A 17440-nucleotide genomic window follows, 5' to 3' on the forward strand; every position below is an offset into this window, starting at 1 on the left:
GTTAGCGAGTAAACTTGAGCTTCAGCATTCCACAAACACCTTAATTTGAAGACACAGTTCTCTCATACTAAAAACGACATGGACGTTTACCTTGTAATTAGAGATTTGGGCTCATTGTTGGGTTATTAATGATACAGGGATGGAGAGCTTTAAACTGGGTATGGCTGGCCCCAAAGAGGCTCGAAAGGTGCTTGAGACTAGAGGTGATCAAGGGCCGGGTTAGGCCCGGTCTAGAAAAAAATTTAGGCCCATTTTTTAGGCCTGAATTCGGCTCGGCTCAAAATATGAGCTTAAAAATTTGTCTAAATTCGGTCCGAAAGAAAATTGTTAAGCCCAAGCCTGACCCATATTAAATTTTACAACACCAAAAAAGTATATTTAAATAAAAATAAAAAATATATATTTAATATATAATTCGGGCCGGGCAGAACTCTGGCAAAAAAAATTTTACTCGGGGCTGGTCTGTTTTCTAAACAGACTTCGTTTTTTTGCCAAAATCTATATTTTAGGCATATATTTTTACCCGAATCTTCCTATATTTTGGGGTGAGCCGTCGGGCCAGACTGGGTAGCCGAACCAATGATCACCTCTACTTGAGACAACAGGGTTTTGCAGGGAATTCTTACAGGTTCGTTTCTGGTGACATAAAAGAGCTCTTCACTATAAGCATACAAACAAGAGCCAAAACTATGCCTCTTAGTGATGATATTGGGCCTTATGTTGTTCCTTTTCAACATCAAACCGTCAACCAGTATGGTATGTTTTTTTATTTAATCTGCAATTTATGATAATTCTTTGTTATTTATGTATGGAATTTATTGGGAGGAAATGCTGGAAAGAATTCATTTACAAGAATTGGTCCAAGATCAAGGGTGAACATTACGGACCCTGAAAAATAAGAGAAATACTTAACAAATTTAATGACTTCCAGAAGGTACGTACCAATCCACTGCTTAATTTGCTTGTAAGCGGCCTCGTTAACCTCGAAGGAGACCGATGGAGCAAGCATAGAAAAATCATAACCCTTGCATTTCATCAAGATAAGTTGAAGGTATAGAATAGTAATGGGTACTCAAGACTTTAAAGAAAACATCATACTTAAGCCTATGCTTTTCTGATTTAGACATAATTGGATGCAGAATATGTTGCCAGCATTTTATCAAAGTTGTAGTGACATGTTTAAGCAAATGGGAGAAGATGGTGTGTACAGAAGGATACATTGAGTTAGATGTGTGGCCTTATCTCGTAGATTTGACAAGAGATGTGATTTCCCGATCTGCTTTTGGAAGCAGCTTCGAAGAAGGCAAACGAATTTTCCAATTACTAGAGGACCAACTCGTTGTTACAATCAAATTAATACAAACTGTTTACATTCCAGGATGGAGGTAACCGTCTACTTAATTTACTTGAAAAAGGTTGCAAATGTTGGAATTGGCTAAATTCGTGTTTGTTTTCTTGAAGGTTTTTGCCCACAAAGACAAACAGGGAGGTGAAGATGAAACACAAAGACATAAAAGAGTCGCTCAGGGAAATGATAAAAAGAAGAGAGCAGGCAATTAAAGCAGGGGAAGAGAGTAATGAGGACTTGTTGGACATACTTGTGGAATCCAATATCAGAGAAATGGAAGCAAAGAATATGGGGATGAGCATTGAGGATGTGATTGAGGAATGCAAGCTGTTTTACTTTGCTGGCCAGGAGACCACTTCGGTCTTACTCGTGTGGACTATGGTTTTATTAGCAAGGTATCCCGATTGGCAAAGTAAAGCAAGAGAGGAGGTTTTGCATGTTTTGGGTGACAGTAAACCTGATGCTGATGGCCTTAATCGTCTCAAAGTTGTAAGTCCCTATCATGTCTCTTGAAGGCCCGATCTCTGAGGTCGACAACTCAAAAACTTGGTTCTTTGTTTCGCTAATTCTACAGTTAACAATGATATTGTACGAGGTTCTAAGGCTGTACCCACCAGTGATTGAGCTAGGACGTTCCGTTCCAAAAGAAATAAAACTGGGAAATTTGTTGTTACCAGCAGGAACAGACGTTTCGGTTCCAATCCTGCAGATCCACCATGACAAAGATCTTTGGGGCGACACCGCACGGGAATTTAAGCCACAGCGGTTCACGGAAGGGGTTTCCTAAGCAACAAAGAGTCAAGTCACGTTTCTGCCATTCGGATGGGGTCCTAGGATCTGCATTGGCCAAAACTTTGCCATGATGGAAGCTAAAATGGCGATGGCTATGATTCTCCAACGCTTCTGGTTTGAGCTTTCCCCTTCCTATGCTTACTCTCCTTACAACATGGCAACTCTTCGTCCACAGCATGGTGCACAGATAATTTTACATAAACTTGGCTGTAATTAAATTGTTATGTAAGCAAATCTTTGTGAAAATATAGTGTTTTAGTGTATCGTCAAAGTCTGTCTGTAATGGTACAATTCCGATGCATGAATAGTAAATTTTGAGATGTTTGGTGAAGTCCGAAATAATATGCAGAAATTGAGTGTCTATGGTGGACATAGTTGAGGGACTAATGTGGTAATTATCAATCAAATAATTCGGTACAAAGACTTATATGGAAATTAAAGCAGGGGGAGTTGAAAATGACTACTCTGCTTTGGGCATCAATTTAGAAAGATTTAAAGTACAAATGTGTTATTAGTTAAGGGATTTGTTTTAAAGAGGGAATGACAATTAAACCTCATGGTTGATTTGTGGAAGGGAACCAATGATGGGATGATTACTCTTAGTGGTGAAAAAAAAACTATTAAGGTGGTTATTATAGTTGTTATCACCAGCCTAAAATTTGAATAGGTTCAGGTCGGATTATATTGAGCATGCAAGATTAGTTCACGGACCAAACTTGTATGATAATAGGTATTCACAAAAAGATATCTATAGTTTCCAACAAAGTCACATGTGAGATCGTGCATTAGAACCGCATAAACATGTTTTATGTTTAGAATATGATATGTGTCTATGTGTATAGAATCTACCTAATATATCATATTAATGAATAGTATCAATTGCGGAGCCAAAAAATTATTTGTGAGGGGTCAGAATTAAATTGTATATTTTTACAAAAATAAAAATTAAATTTCACTATTTTAATAGTTTATTTATTTTTAATTTTTAAATGATTAAATTAAATTTTATAAATTTTTAGGATCAAAGTATAATTTTATCATTACTAATTTAAAATTTTATAAATTATAAAAAGTTTATATGAAAAGTTTTCTATTTTAGGGTGGCCAAAGCCCCTGCCAACTTCTGACTCGATCACTTGCGGTTAGTTGGGTAAAGACTCAAGAAAAATAGCGGTGTGTTTGGATGGACAGTGTGTTTACTTGCGGTTAGTGTAAAAATAGCAGTGGCGGTGAGATTAGATACTATAGCAACACTGTAGCGTGAGACAAAAAGTAAGTTAAACGCACTGCACTGCACTTAATCGTCTATCTAAACTCACCATAAGTGTCTAAAATATGATTTAAGTGAAGATACGTGGGGTAGGTGTCATGGAAATGTAAAAAAAAAAGAATCCCACTAATGTATGGGATGTGTACAATTGAATGCAGGAGTGAATCATTTGGGTAACATTTGGACAAGAAACATAATGAACAAAATGAAAGGAGAGGAAGCTAGTAATAAAAGATTCTTTTGGGTTATATAATTTGTTTGGCATATATTTTTATAATATTTAAATATCATTTTGGAGTTGTTGAATTATAATTTCTTTTTATGTTTTAAAACATAGTTATTCTATTTTTAGAGGTCAGAGTAGAGGTGAGCATGAGTCGGGCTACTCGGCTCGGGCCGAAGGCTTGCGCAAAATGTGAGAGATTTGGGTAAAAATATAGGCCCGAAAAATGAGTTTAGACAAAAAAAATATAAGGCCCGTTGAAAAAACAGGCTAGGCCTTGGGTAAGGCATTTTGGCCCCAGACCCGGCCCAACCCAAATTCACTAAGGGCACGTTTGGTTCGCTGTATTGGAATAGAGGCGTAATGTAATAGATGCGTAATGGAATAGAGACGTAATAGCAAATCAATTGTTTGGTTGAATGTAATGGAATAGAGGCGTAATAGTATTCTTATATTTGGTTGAATGGAATAGAGGTGTAACAGCATAAGGAAAAAAGTTAAAATGACTAGAATACCCTTAGCAGAAATTTGTTTAGATAAATGATTATTGTTATTGTTATTAAATTTTAATAAGATTATTAATATCAGTAATAAATAATTTAATCATATTTTAACATAATTATTATTAAATATAATTTAATAAAAATATATAATTTAATAAAATTCTTAATATTAAATAAAATTCTTAATATTAAATATTCTTAATATTAAATTACTAAAATCATAATATATAATACTATAAAATATAATTTAACATAATTATTATTAAATATAATTTAATAAAAATATATAATTTAATAAAATTCTCAATATTAAATATATTCTTATATGAATTTACTAAAATCATAATATATAATACTATAAAATATAATTTAAAATAATTATTATTAAATATAATTTAATAAAAATATATAATTTAATCTAAAGTTTGAATGTGTATTTACCTAGCAAAAATCAATGAACTCTCGTGTACTATAACCTTAATAATATATGATGTATAATTAATATTTCGTGACTAATTAATAGCATAGAGATAAATACAAGAATGACGAATTTATAGTATACGATTAAAATGCTAATAATTTATAGTATACAATTAAAATATTATAAATAAAATAATAGTAAATGATATATAAGATAAATTAACATATAAATAATTCAGATATGTAAAGAATATGGCTGAATATGGTTGCTCCAATAATAAAGGATATATAATATATCATGGTGTTGTTTTGTTTAGATAGTTCGGTAACTTAGGAGGGTATGTATGAAGAACACAAGTTGATGCAGATAGAAAGACGACAATATTACATGATTACAATATGATATAGTATATATATATAATTTATGGATTCCTTGCAATCACGTGGCTTCTCTAGCCATTTTATTTAGCATATCCAGTGATATTAAGATCCAGAATTATAATACAACTAAAATCTGTGCACACTTATGGATGATCCAACAAAGCCTCAGTTGGCTTTAGGTTCCAAATCTTGCAACCCACAAACCATATTTGCTGGCACTGCAACATCAATCATCTTAGGATATGCCAAGTTAAGATCTGTTGCACCAACAAAAACAGAGGAGAAATTAGAAGGCGATCCGAAAAAACCCAAGGATGCTTTTTCTTTTCTTTTTTTTTATAATCTTTATAGACTAGTTATATTGAGCATCAACTTACTTTCCATGATGTTTTTGAAAGTCTCTTACAAAAAGGGTATTCAACAAATAATATAATCAGACATATTGATAGGACAAATTGAAACTAGTATTCTATGATCATAATAAAGAGTAATCTTTAATCAAATGCGTGAAGGTATTGAGATGTCATGCTTTTTCATGATTTCCTGTTTTACCATGGCGATGTTCATTGGAATAGTCCCATCCAAGAGAATCAAACCAATGCTCAAGAAGAAATGTTCAATGCATATGTAATTTTAATTACGAAGTTATATCGACTTATATGAGTTCAAGATCATAAAAGACTTCATGGACAAAAGGAAACCCTTTCTTATCACTGAAATGAAAATAGGCACTCTTAATTTTCTATTGTCAAAAGTAGCAAGCCATTTTCCAAAGAAAAGGGAAGATGGATGGTTCCAGAAAGAATACCTCATCCTTTGTCAAGTGTGGATTATATAGCATCTCCTCTCCCACAGTGGTTACCTATAATCAATGAGGTTTATAAAATCGAGCAATCATTTATATATGTAAGAAATGATAGGAATAAAGTTTTATATCTTACTGAGAATCCTTTGTAGTCATGAGTTGGATATAGCAATGTCTCTTTCGGTAATGTAAAAATCTGGATCCATGAAACAAATAAGTCCATAAATTTTATTCAAATTTTGACAATTACAATAAAATTTTGAGAACTCAAAGAATGTGACCATAAAAAGTCCCCTGTCCTTACCTGTGAATGCACTGACTTGTAGAGTTGCTGTGAACTTCCACCCTGCAAAATGCATTAATCAGTGCTAGTCAATGGCTACTGAATGTGGGAGCATTAGAGAAAATTATCTTAAAAACTTAAGTATAACAAAATTAGACAATGACATCCAGATGGAAAGAAATTGCCAGCATATAAGACCAGCATTTATGTACTCACATTGAAAATCCTTTGCAAAAGTATAGCCACGATAGTTCAAACTTTTACTTCAAGGATGATTTAATTACTGATTAGTTTACCATGAGGCTTGTGAATGACAAACACTTTATGTGCAACCACAGTAACAAGGTAAGCACCAATAAGTAGAAAACTAGACGAATAGGTAACCAAGAGTTAGAGCTAAAACAGACAAACAGAGCTACTATCCAATGAGCTAAAACATACAAACAGAGGTATATTTTAACAATGAAAATAATCGATTGCCTTAAACACCATATAGTGTTCCAATCAATCAAATTATAGCAGGCATTAAAACCTTTCCCTTTCGTTAATTCACAACTATTAGCTTCATTAATCAAATCCTATGTACAGTTGATCGATTGAAAGTGTAACATTTCAAAGACGAAATTTAAACACAAAACTGGTTAACATTGAAATTACATGTAAATATAACCTAAAAAACCAAAAAATTAATCATATTTTCAGATTTCAGGCCGAAATGGAATGAAATGAAAGGTAAATCCATTTTTTCCTCAAAAAAACAAAAATAAAGAAATAATATTTCAAGAACAGATCATTAAATTCATGGTATATATAAAGAAATTTAATTGAAATCAAAGGAATAGAAGAAGGGAAAAGCGTACTTGGAACCATTGCTGCTACTCTCTGTTACTCTGTTACCTCATACGATTCGTTAAAGGGTTGTTAGGGTTTGTTAAAGGGTTGGTCAGGATAGAAGCATGAAAAGGAGGGAGAAGGTTGGAAGGAAATGGGAAGAAAAATGAAAAAAAGAAGAAGATGCTGCAACGGCTTGGAGGGTAAAAGAGGACCGATTAGGTAATCCTTTCTTTTCGAAGGGATTACAAATCGGCGCTGCATAAGGGAAAATGGGGAATCGGTGCGCTGCGTAATAGGCCCGTATTAAGGCAATACAGCCAACCAAACAGGGTAATCAGTGGGGCCACGGATTAGGGGTGTATTGGCTAATCCAATACACCCAACCAAACATGCTCTAAAGGACAAAAAAATTTGATTTTTTAAATATTATTTTCTCTCTATTTTGCTATCATTTTACTATTATGTTGCTACTATGTTATTGTTATTTTTGGATATTGTATAAAACTTATTTTATTGTTAATTTTGTTATTATTTTAAAGACATTTGTTAATTTTGTTATTATTTTAGAGACATTTGCTTGTTAAGTTGCATCTATCTTAGTGTTATTTAAGTATACATATTTTTTAAAATTTATTTTCAATTTATTGGGAAATATTTATTTTGATGTTTTTAGTATTTTGGGTGTATTATATATATTAAAATTATATAAAAATTAATATGGCCGAGCCGAGTCAGGTCCAGATTTTAGCATTTTTATTCAGGTCGGGCTTGAGCAAAATTTTAAGCCCATTTTTTGGGCCAAACCAGGCCTGGGCTTAGCAAATGGGCCTAAATTTTTAGTCAAGCCCGACCTAAACCCGATCCGGCCCATGCTCACCTCTAGATCAGAGCTGCCCTCGCTTTGCATTTCTTTGAGATTCAGTCTTATCTACTGTTGATTGCCCACTCAATTGAGGGTTGAGTAGAAAGATTTGGTGAAGCAAGCTAAGCTATCAATCAAGGTTGGAGAAAGCTTAGGAGGTCACAATGCATAATTATTTAAATGTAATTCTAATATTTAAATAAAATTTATTAATATAGTATTAACAAGCCCTAAATGTAATGATTATATACTATTACATTTTAAGAAGAGAAAACATGTTTGAACCTTAAAAACATCATTATTAAAAATGATAATTAAAAATTTTAAAATATAAAAATATAATTAAAATTAATTTTAAACCCGAGCTGGATAAAATTCTAATTTTAGATAACGATACTAATAAGAAATCAATATTAAAATGAAAATGAAAAGTAATTTAATATAATTTTTGAGTCTTGGGCAAAGGCACTCAATGAATGCTTGGAAAGAAATAATGCAACTTGGTGATAGCTTTTGTTGGAGTAATATGCTCTTATTATAGTTTTATGTTTTATCTTGCAAAAACAACATATTGGAGTTTTCGGCATGATTTTTTCTTAATACTTTACATGAAAAATAATAATGGGACTTAAAAATCTATCAAAAGCTTCACCATAATAATAATAATAATAATAATAATAATAATAATAATAATAATAATAAATTGCTACAATATTACAACACAAAGTTACAATAAGAGCTTATAACTCAACAAAGGCTATCAATAAATAATCTCAGGCAAGCTAAAGAGAAATGTTGAGAATACCACCCGAATAGTGACTGACTTTAAAAGTTGAAAACCCAAAGCTATAGTATCTCAAACTAAATCAAACCATAAACATTAAAATTTTCAAGTCTACTAGCTACTGTAAAAAATACAGCTCCAACAGACACCAAATGAGTCTTTGATCGAAGAAAGTACAAAAACTAGTCTGGGTAAACCAAGCTGCCAAACTTACTTATCTTATCTTTAATTTTGCAGTGAAATTAAAAACTAAGTTTTTGTTTATTTCACTTGGAACAACTTTCAAAAAATTATTTTTGAAAAATGGATTGGTTTTTCGAAATAAATGATATTTTATTGTGTTAAAATTTTATTCGTTGTTGGAAAACTTTTTTTAAATCATTTTCTTAAAGTTATTTTTAGTGAAACAAACATAACATAAATATATTTGTTACAAAAAATTATACTAGTAATTTCTTTTGACAATTAAAATTTATTTTATGGTAAGACAATATTTTATAATAATTAATATCATATATATACGTAATAAAAATCATGTTTAATTAAAATTTAATTAAAATTAGATGTATTAATAAAGCTACTCCTCCACAACCCGCATCCGCAACAGCACCAGCACCAGCACCAGCACCAGCATCAGCACCATGGGACAACTATTGGGTTTCCTCCACCTGCCTCTATCGCTCCTCCTCAGTATTACCCCTAAGCCTACCAGACCGTGCCGGGTATTCTACAAATATGAAAAAACCTTCTTCTCTTTTTATTAGCTTATCGAAATGAAGGATTTTGAGATTTGGGCTTTTGTTAGATGGATGGTTAATGATATTTTTTAGATGAAAGATACAAGTTTTTAATGTTTTAGAAGAAAAGGTGTTTAAATATTAGGAGTTTTTAGCAGAGAAAGAAGATAAATAAATGCATAGAGATACATTAGCAATATTATTTGGATTTGGTTGTCTAATGTAATGAAGAATTTTTTAAGGGTGACCTGAGTAGGTGTGGCAAGATTCAAAGTTTTTTCTATTATAGCAGATATATATATATTAATGGTTTAAGAAGACTAGAAGTCGGTTTCAAAGGAAGATGAGAAATAAAAGCATTTATATATATGATATGTCATTAATTCATAAACCAAATATATAAAGTATGTAAAAGTGTCAGGGGTTAATCATGGTGTTTTGACAATCCGGTAACCTTCAACTTGAAGAAAACCTTAGGTTTCAAAAATTTATGTGAAGAGTTAGAATGGTATGCTTCATGGATCTGAATAACTAGAACAGTGTAAGAGTGGTATATTGTGTCAAGTTTGGTTTCTTGTATATAATTGTATCGAAAACAATGTTACATGAGTTAAAATGAATGTTCATCCAATTTAACAAAGCCTGCATTATGTTGATCAAAATTTTTAATTCATGTTGAGGTTTCTTCCGTGATATCTTTGATGTCAAGGTTATGATGTTGCTGAAGGGACACCTGTAAGAGATAAGCTACGGTGCTGTGGCATTGGATTCGGATGGTTCTTGTAAGTGTACATAGTTTTCTTTGTTTTTAAAGAGTTCTTTACATATGAAGTAAAACAAGTAGCGACTTGATGGATATGTCATTAAGCTTTAACTTAAGCAAATCATTTTCCTTCATCTCTAATTGCCATTTCTTTAAAAGAAAAAGAGGAAGTTTTGTAGTTTACAGTTTGGACAAATGGAAGTTAATATAATGCACTATTTGGATGGACTATGGAGATATCCAATCATATTGGATGAGTTATAAGAAACCTGTGAGTTCATATTGGGTTTACTTTATATCATAATTAGATTGTTGAGCTGGCTGTCAGACTTAGATGGTATTTCACGTTGCTACATGTTAAACTATACCACTTTCACATTCATACGTGAAATGGCTGGGATTTAGTGCCATTCTACTTAGCAGCCTCGTGTAATACACAGGTGAAATGTTTATGTCTTCATGTCACCTTAAAGTTCCCATTTCCATGACGGTATTGTTAAGTAAAGACTGGTACATACCCCAAAATACGGAAATTGTTTTGGATGTATACTATACTTTACCATGCATGATTTTTTACAAGTTTGCATGGTATTTTATCATTATATTGGTCTTTATTTTCTATACTCGCAGCTTCCATTAATATATTTTTATGAATTTTATCATTATGCTGGTTTGAAGGTTCATCATTGGTTTCTTCATTGGGGGCCATCCCTGGTATATTGGATTCTTTGTTTTACTTTGTGCAAGGATAGACGACAGAGAGAAAGCAGGATATATTGCATGCACAATTGCCGTGAGTATCTTTTCTATCATTATTTTTTTCTTTTCCAATTTTATGAAAGCCATCCTTCCTGCCTTGTATTGATCATCAATTTAACCATTGTATATATGTATCTTATGTATTTGTACCATGCTTTATCTTCAATGCAAATATAAGTTAAACTACAAAGATTGGATTGTTAAAAAAAGTTTAAAATGTTAAAAAAATTGAAAATTTTGATTTTGTAAGAATGATAGAAAACCAAGGCCAGTGCTTGCATATGTTATCTACTACATGCACAATCGGGTCGATGTCTGTATATGTTTCATGTTTAGAAATCGTGTTCAATTGGGTTACGATATGTACAATTGAAGTGTCAATTTATAATTTCCTTATCAAGATTACACATTTTTTTGTTAATATTCGGAATCACTCAATGGTTATAAACCCTGATTGGATACTGTCCACAAAGTCTAGTTGGAACATCCCTTGTATTCTTTGTCCTTTCTAAGAACTTTCCTTTCCATCATTCTCGCTTCTGTTTTTTTTTTCTTCCCTCTACTTTAAGTCATTATCTAACGTAGATATCCCTTGTATTCTTTGTCCTTTCTATGGCAATCGAGTCAATTGATGGCAAGCCAAAAAAACAAAAAGAACAGCTATCCTGTCTTACTCGATTGCCATCCCTCCTGTTAAACACCATTAAGAAAAGGAAAATTTTAGTTAAGCTTTAAAACAGCCATGTTTTAACGATGTTGGTGATGGTGCTTGTGCAGGCCCTTCTTGCTACAATTACAATTATTCTTAGTGCAACAATTAAAGCTGGTGGGTGATAAAGCACACCTCTTTTGACTGAGAGATGTATAGGTTCCCAAATAATATGTATATGCTCCCCCCCCCCTCCCTTTATTTTATTTTATTTCCAGTAAGTTATTGTTTATGATAATTTGCAACAAATGTTTTTGTCATTATTTTGTTGGTGAATGATAATAAGATTAAGCTTTACTTTCTTAAGCTCCAATTCCTTGGACGTTGGTGATTTTTTTATTATAGTTGAGTCCTTGTATGGTATTAATATAATTTATGTCGCTTAAAATTTATAACTAAAAATATAAAATTTAAATTTTACTTCAATTTATTTGTATTTATAAATGGTTAATTCAAACTTATTTTTTTCCTCATTATATTTTATATTTAAATTAACATTTAAACTATTTTTCATTAGCAATGTTGTTAAGAATTATATTTTTTAGCACCAACATCAAACTTACTAAAATTAAATTTTTAACTATTTTAAAAAAAATATTTTTAGCTATTTATCATCATAGAGAAAAAAAGGTGACGTCACCACGCCTCATGCTTCGACACCACAAACTAGACTCTCATCACCTGTATTTATCATCGATTCAAATTCCAGAACTACCTAAAAATATATCTTCAAACTTCCTCTGGTTAAGTTCATTGATAGTCAACTTACTATTATTTCTAAAAAAAAAAACAAATAAATTGGTTAATAGTAATCTCAATGATTCAATTTTATTCTTACCAATATCTGTCCTTTAGAAAGGGGCTTATAAAAGGGATAGAGGTGAGTAAACTTGAGCTTCAGCTTTCCACAAACACCTTAATTTGAAGACACAGTTCTCTCATACTAAAAAAGACATGGAAGTTTACCTTGTAATTAGAGATTTGGTTTCATTGCTTGTTGTTGGGTTATTAATGATATGGGGATGCAGAACTTTAAACTGGGTATGGCTGGCCCCAAAAAGGCTCGAAAGCTGCTTGAGACAACAGGGTTTTGCAGGGAATCCTTACAGGTTCCTTTCTGGTGACATAAAAGAGCTCTCAACTATGAGCAGACAAACAAGAGCCAAACCTATGCCTCTTAGTGATGATATTGGGCCTTATGTTGTTCCTTTTCAACATCAAACTGCTAACCAGTATGGTATGCTTTTTTTGTTTAATCTGCAATTTATGATAATTCTTTGTTATTTATGTATGGAATTTATTGGGAGGAAATGCAGGAAAGAATTCATTTACGTGGTTTGGTCCAAGACCAAGGGTGAACATTACGGACCCTGAAAAAATAAGAGAAATACTTAACAAATTTAATGACTTCCAGAAGATACATACCAATCCACTGCTTAATTTGCTTGTAAGCGGCCTTGCTAACCTCGACGGAGACCGATGGAGCAAGCGTAGAAAAATCATAAACCCTGCATTTCATCAAGATAAGTTGAAGGTATAGAATAGTGATGGGTAATCAGACTTTACAGAAAACATCATACTTAAACCTATGCTTTCCTGATTTAGAAATAATTGGATGCAGAATATGTTGCCAGCATTTTATCAAAGTTGTAGTGACATGTTAAGCAAATGGGAGAAGATGGTGTGTACAAAAGGATACAGTGAGTTAGATGTGTGGCCTTATCTCGTAGATTTGACAAGAGATGTGATTTCCCGATCTGCTTTTGGAAGCAGCTTCGAAGAAGGCAAACGAATTTTCCAATTACTAGAGGACCAACTCGTTCACATAATCAAATTAATACAAACTGTTTACATTCCAGGATGGAGGTAACCCTCAACTTAATTTACTTGAAAAAGGTTGCAAATGTTGGAATTGGCTAAATTCGTGTTTGTTTTCTTGAAGGTTTTCGCCAACGAAGACAAACAGGGAGATGAAGATGAAACACAGGGACATAAAAGAGTTGCTTATGGAAATGATAAAGAGAAGGGAGAAGGCAATTAAAGCAGGGGAAGAGAGCAATGAGGACTTGTTGGACATACTTGTGGAATCCAATATCAGAGAAATGGAAGCAAAGAATATGGGGATGAGCATTGAGGATGTGATTGAGGAATGCAAGCTGTTTTACTTAGCTGGCCAAGAGACCACTTCGGTCTTACTGGTGTGGACTATGGTTTTATTAGCAAGGTATCCCGATTGGCAAAGTAAAGCAAGAGAGGAGGTTTTGCATGTTTTGGGTGACAGTAAACCTGACGCTGATGGCCTTAATCGTCTCAAAGTTGTAAGTCCCTAGCATGTCTTTTGAAGGTCCGATCAATGAGGTCGACAACTCAAAAACTTTGTTTCTTTTTTCGCTAATTCTACAGGTAACAATGATATTGTACGAGGTTCTAAGGCTGTACCCACCGGTGGTTGAGCTAGAACGTTCCGTTCCAAAAGAAATAAAACTGGGGAATTTGTTGTTACCAGTAGGAACAGAAGTTTCGGTTCCGATCCTGCTGATCCACCATGACAAAGATCTTTGGGGCGATGACGCACGGGAATTTAAGCCAGAGCGGTTCGCGGAAGGGGTTTCCAAAGCAACAAAGAGTCAAGTCACGTTTCTGCCATTCGGATGGGGTCCTAGGATCTGTATTGGCCAAAATTTTGCTATGATGGAAGCCAAAATGGCGATGGCTATGATTCTCCAACGCTTCTGGTTCGAGCTTTCCCCTTCCTATGCTCACTCTCCTTACGGCAGGGCAACTCTTCGTCCACAGCATGGTGCACAGATAATTTTACATAAACTTGGCTGTAATTGAATTGTTATGTAAACAAATCTTTGTGAAAACATAGCGTTTTAGTTTATCGTCAAAGTCCGGTGTCTGTAATGGTACAAATTCGATGCATGAATAGTAAAGTTTGAGATGTTTGGTGAAGTCCGAAATAATATGCAGAAATTGAGTGTGGTAATTATCAATCAAATAATTCGGTACAAAGACTTATATGGAAATTAAAGCAGGGGGAGTTGAAAATGACTACTCTGCTTTGGGCATCAATTTAGAAAGATTTAAAGTACAAATGTGTTATTAGTTAAGGGATTTGTTTTAAAGAGGGAATGACAATTAAACCTCATGGTTGATTTGTGGAAGGGAACCGATGATGGGATGATTATTCTTAGTGGTAAAAAAAACTATTGTGGAGGTTATTATACTTGTTATCATCGGCTTAAAATTCGAATGGGTTCAAGTCGGATTATATCGAGCTTGTAAGATGAGTTCACGGATCAAGTTTGCATAATAAAAATACTTAAATGAAAAAATTTCTATTTTAGAGGGACCAGAGCCCCTACCAACTCCCGGCTCAGCTACTAAACAATACCCATATCATATAAATAAATACCACATAAAAAAAACTCAAAGAAAAACACTGACAAATGATAAATAGATAGATGTTGGATAAGTGTCCAAAATATGATTTAAGTGAAGATACATGGGGTAGGTGTCACGGAAATGTGAATACAAGAATACTACTAATGGGATGTGTACAGTTGAATGTAGGGAGCAAAAAGAGGAGTGAATCATTTTGGTAACATTGGGACAAGAAACATAATGAACAAAATGGAAGCAGAGGAAGCTAGTAAAAGAAATTTTTTGGGTCATATAATTTGTTTGGCATATATTTTTATAATTTTTAAATATCATTTTGGACTTGAATTATAATTTTTTTATATATTATCTTAAAATTGTATAAATTTTAAGGAGTTAAAACAAAATTATTCTATTTTTAGATGGTTAAAGTAGAGATGATAATGGGTTGAGCTATTCGGCCCAGCCTGACGATCCACCCGAAAAATAGGAAGGTTTGGGTAAAAATATAGGCTCGAAATATGAATTTGAGCAAAAAAAGAGGCCCGTTTAGAAAATAGGCCGGGCCTCAGGTAAAACCTTTTGGGCCCAGACCTGACCTAAATTATATATTAAATATATATATTTTTATTTTTAATCAAATATACTTTTGTTTTATTATTAATTTGGTTATTATTTTAGTTCTAATTTGTTTCAATTTTAATATAACTACTTTTTATTATATTTTCAATTTGTGTATTGTTTTAAGAATTATTTTAGTCTCATTATTTATTTATTTTTTATTTTAATATTTGTTTTAAAATTTTTTATTTATTGAAATAAGCTAAAAAAATTAATATGGGTTGGACCAGACCGGGCTCGGGCCTAGTAATTTTCTTTTGGGCCGGACTTAAACAAATTTTTAAGCCCATATTTTGAATTGGGTCCTACACTAGAAAATGGACCTAAAATTTTGTATTACCTTTAGGTCAGAGCTATCCTCGTTTTGCATTTCTTTGAGATTCAGCCTTATTTACTTTTGATTGCCACTCAATAGAGGGTTGAGTAGAAATATTTGGTGAAGCAAGCTAAGCTATCAATCAAGGTGTGCATAATTATTTAAATGTAATTCTAATATTAAAATAAAATTTTTATTAATATAGTATCAACAAGCATTAAATGTAATCATCATATACTATTAAATTTTCAATAAGAGAAAACATGCTTGAACTTTAAAAACGATGTTACTAAAAACATTATCACAAATCTTGAAATATAAAAATATTTTTAATATAATAAAAAATAATTTTAAACCGAGATGAATAAAATTCTAATTTTAATTAATGATACCAACAACAAATCAATATTTAAATTAAAATTTATCTTAATTTAATATAATAAAATTGGACCTGAATATTGAATTTTTGAGTCTTGGGCAAAGTAGAGGTGCTCATGGGCCGGGCTGGGTCGGGTTTGGGAAAAATTTCGGCCCGCATCCTAGGCTCGGGCTCGGCCCGACCCAAATATGGGCCTAAAATTTTGTCTAGGCCTAGCCCGACCCGGCCCGACTTATTTTTTTTAATAAACACCAACAATTTATTTTGAAAATAAAAAAATAAAAAAAGTATTTTAAAAATATTTTAAAATTTTTAAAAAATATATATATTTATTATATATTCGGGCCGGGCCAGGCCCGAGCCAAAAAAGTGGCGCCCAAGGCCCGGCCTGTTTTCTAAACGGGACTCATTTTTTACCCAAACCCATATTTCGGGCCTATATTTCTACCCGAATCTCTCATATTTCGGGCGAACCGTCGGGCCAGACCGGGCCGCCCGGCCATGAACACCTCTAGGACAAAGTCACTCAATGAATGCATGGAAAGAAATAATGCAACTTGGTGATAGCTTTTGTTGGAGTTATATGCTTTTTTTTTACGTAGTGGAACTTTCGGTGGATTTTCAAGTTTCATGAACTTTATACCCTATGCTTTACGTGAAAAAAAATCATTGGACTTAAAAGTCTGCCAAAAGTTTCACTATAATAAATAAATAAATAACATTGCTACAAGACTTCAACATAAAGTTACAATAAGAGCTTATAACTCAACAAAGGCTATCAATAAATAATCTCAAACAAATTAAAGAGAAATGTTGAGAGTACCACTCGAATAGTGATTAACTTTAAAAATTGAAAACCCAAAGTTATAATATCCCAAACGAAATCAAACCATAAACATTAAATTTTTCGAGTCTACTAGATACTGCAAAAAATTCAGCTCCAACAGACACCAAATGAACCTATGATCGAAGAAAATACGAAAATTAGTCTAGCTAAATCAAGCTGCCAAACTTACTTTTTATCTTATCTTTAATTTGCTGTGAAATTCAAAACTAAGGTTTTGTACTTAGAACAACTTTCAAAAAGTTAATTTTGAAAAATGGATTGAATTTTCAAAATAGATGATATTTTATTGTGTTAAAATTTTATTCGTTGTTTGAAAAAAATTTAAATCATTTTCTTAGAATTATTTTTAGTGAAACAAACATATCATAAATATATTTGTTATAAAATATTTATATTAATATTTTCTTTTAACAATTAAAA

General features: G+C 32.5%; 2 protein-coding genes and 1 pseudogene across 5 annotated transcripts in view; all 3 read left to right on the forward strand.

Annotated features, from left to right (window-relative positions):
* The window catches only part of LOC105776391 (60S ribosomal protein L18a-like protein), a 25826-nt gene extending 13990 nt beyond the window's left edge, over positions 1-11836 (forward strand). The window contains exons 2-4 of one of the 3 annotated variants that reach the window (XM_052629901.1): positions 9952-10024; positions 10684-10798; positions 11542-11836. In XM_052629901.1, the coding sequence (XP_052485861.1) occupies positions 9952-10024; positions 10684-10798; positions 11542-11598 (245 nt within the window). In that variant the 3' untranslated portion in view covers positions 11599-11836. The remainder of the gene's footprint in view (positions 1-9951; positions 10025-10683; positions 10799-11541) is intronic. The other 2 variants (XM_052629900.1, XM_052629899.1) reach the window with 2 other exon arrangements.
* LOC105776361 (cytochrome P450 72A397) lies at positions 1027-14428 on the forward strand. 2 transcript variants are annotated; one of them, XM_012598973.2, is made up of 5 exons: positions 12256-12710; positions 12790-13007; positions 13095-13339; positions 13416-13791; positions 13877-14428. In XM_012598973.2, exons 1-5 carry the CDS (start codon positions 12428-12430, stop codon positions 14309-14311), a joined length of 1557 nt encoding a protein of 518 aa, XP_012454427.1. In that variant the 5' UTR covers positions 12256-12427; the 3' UTR covers positions 14312-14428. The 2 variants fall into 2 exon arrangements, with proteins under 2 accessions (XP_052485843.1, XP_012454427.1); XM_052629883.1 differs by lacking the exons at positions 12256-12710; positions 12790-13007 and adding an exon at positions 1027-1051.
* On the forward strand, positions 1141-2471 carry LOC105786659 (cytochrome P450 72A397-like; annotated as a pseudogene).
* Positions 14429-17440: the final 3012 nt, after the last annotated feature.

This window comes from Gossypium raimondii, chromosome 1 (assembly GCF_025698545.1).
Source record: "Gossypium raimondii isolate GPD5lz chromosome 1, ASM2569854v1, whole genome shotgun sequence".
NCBI classification, from domain to species: domain Eukaryota; kingdom Viridiplantae; phylum Streptophyta; class Magnoliopsida; order Malvales; family Malvaceae; genus Gossypium; species Gossypium raimondii.

What these genes read in the sequence shown, in the direction of transcription:
- LOC105776361 (XM_012598973.2), top strand. Translation starts at nt 12,428, where the DNA reads ATGGAAGTTTACCTTGTAATTAGAGATTTGGTTTCATTGCTTGTTGTT. An exon ending in TTCATCAAGATAAGTTGAAG is followed by an intron (nt 13,008 to 13,094) that starts GTATAGAATAGT and finishes AATTGGATGCAG; the next exon opens with AATATGTTGCCAGCATTTTA. An exon ending in GCCTTAATCGTCTCAAAGTT is followed by an intron (nt 13,792 to 13,876) that starts GTAAGTCCCTAG and finishes CTAATTCTACAG; the next exon opens with GTAACAATGATATTGTACGA.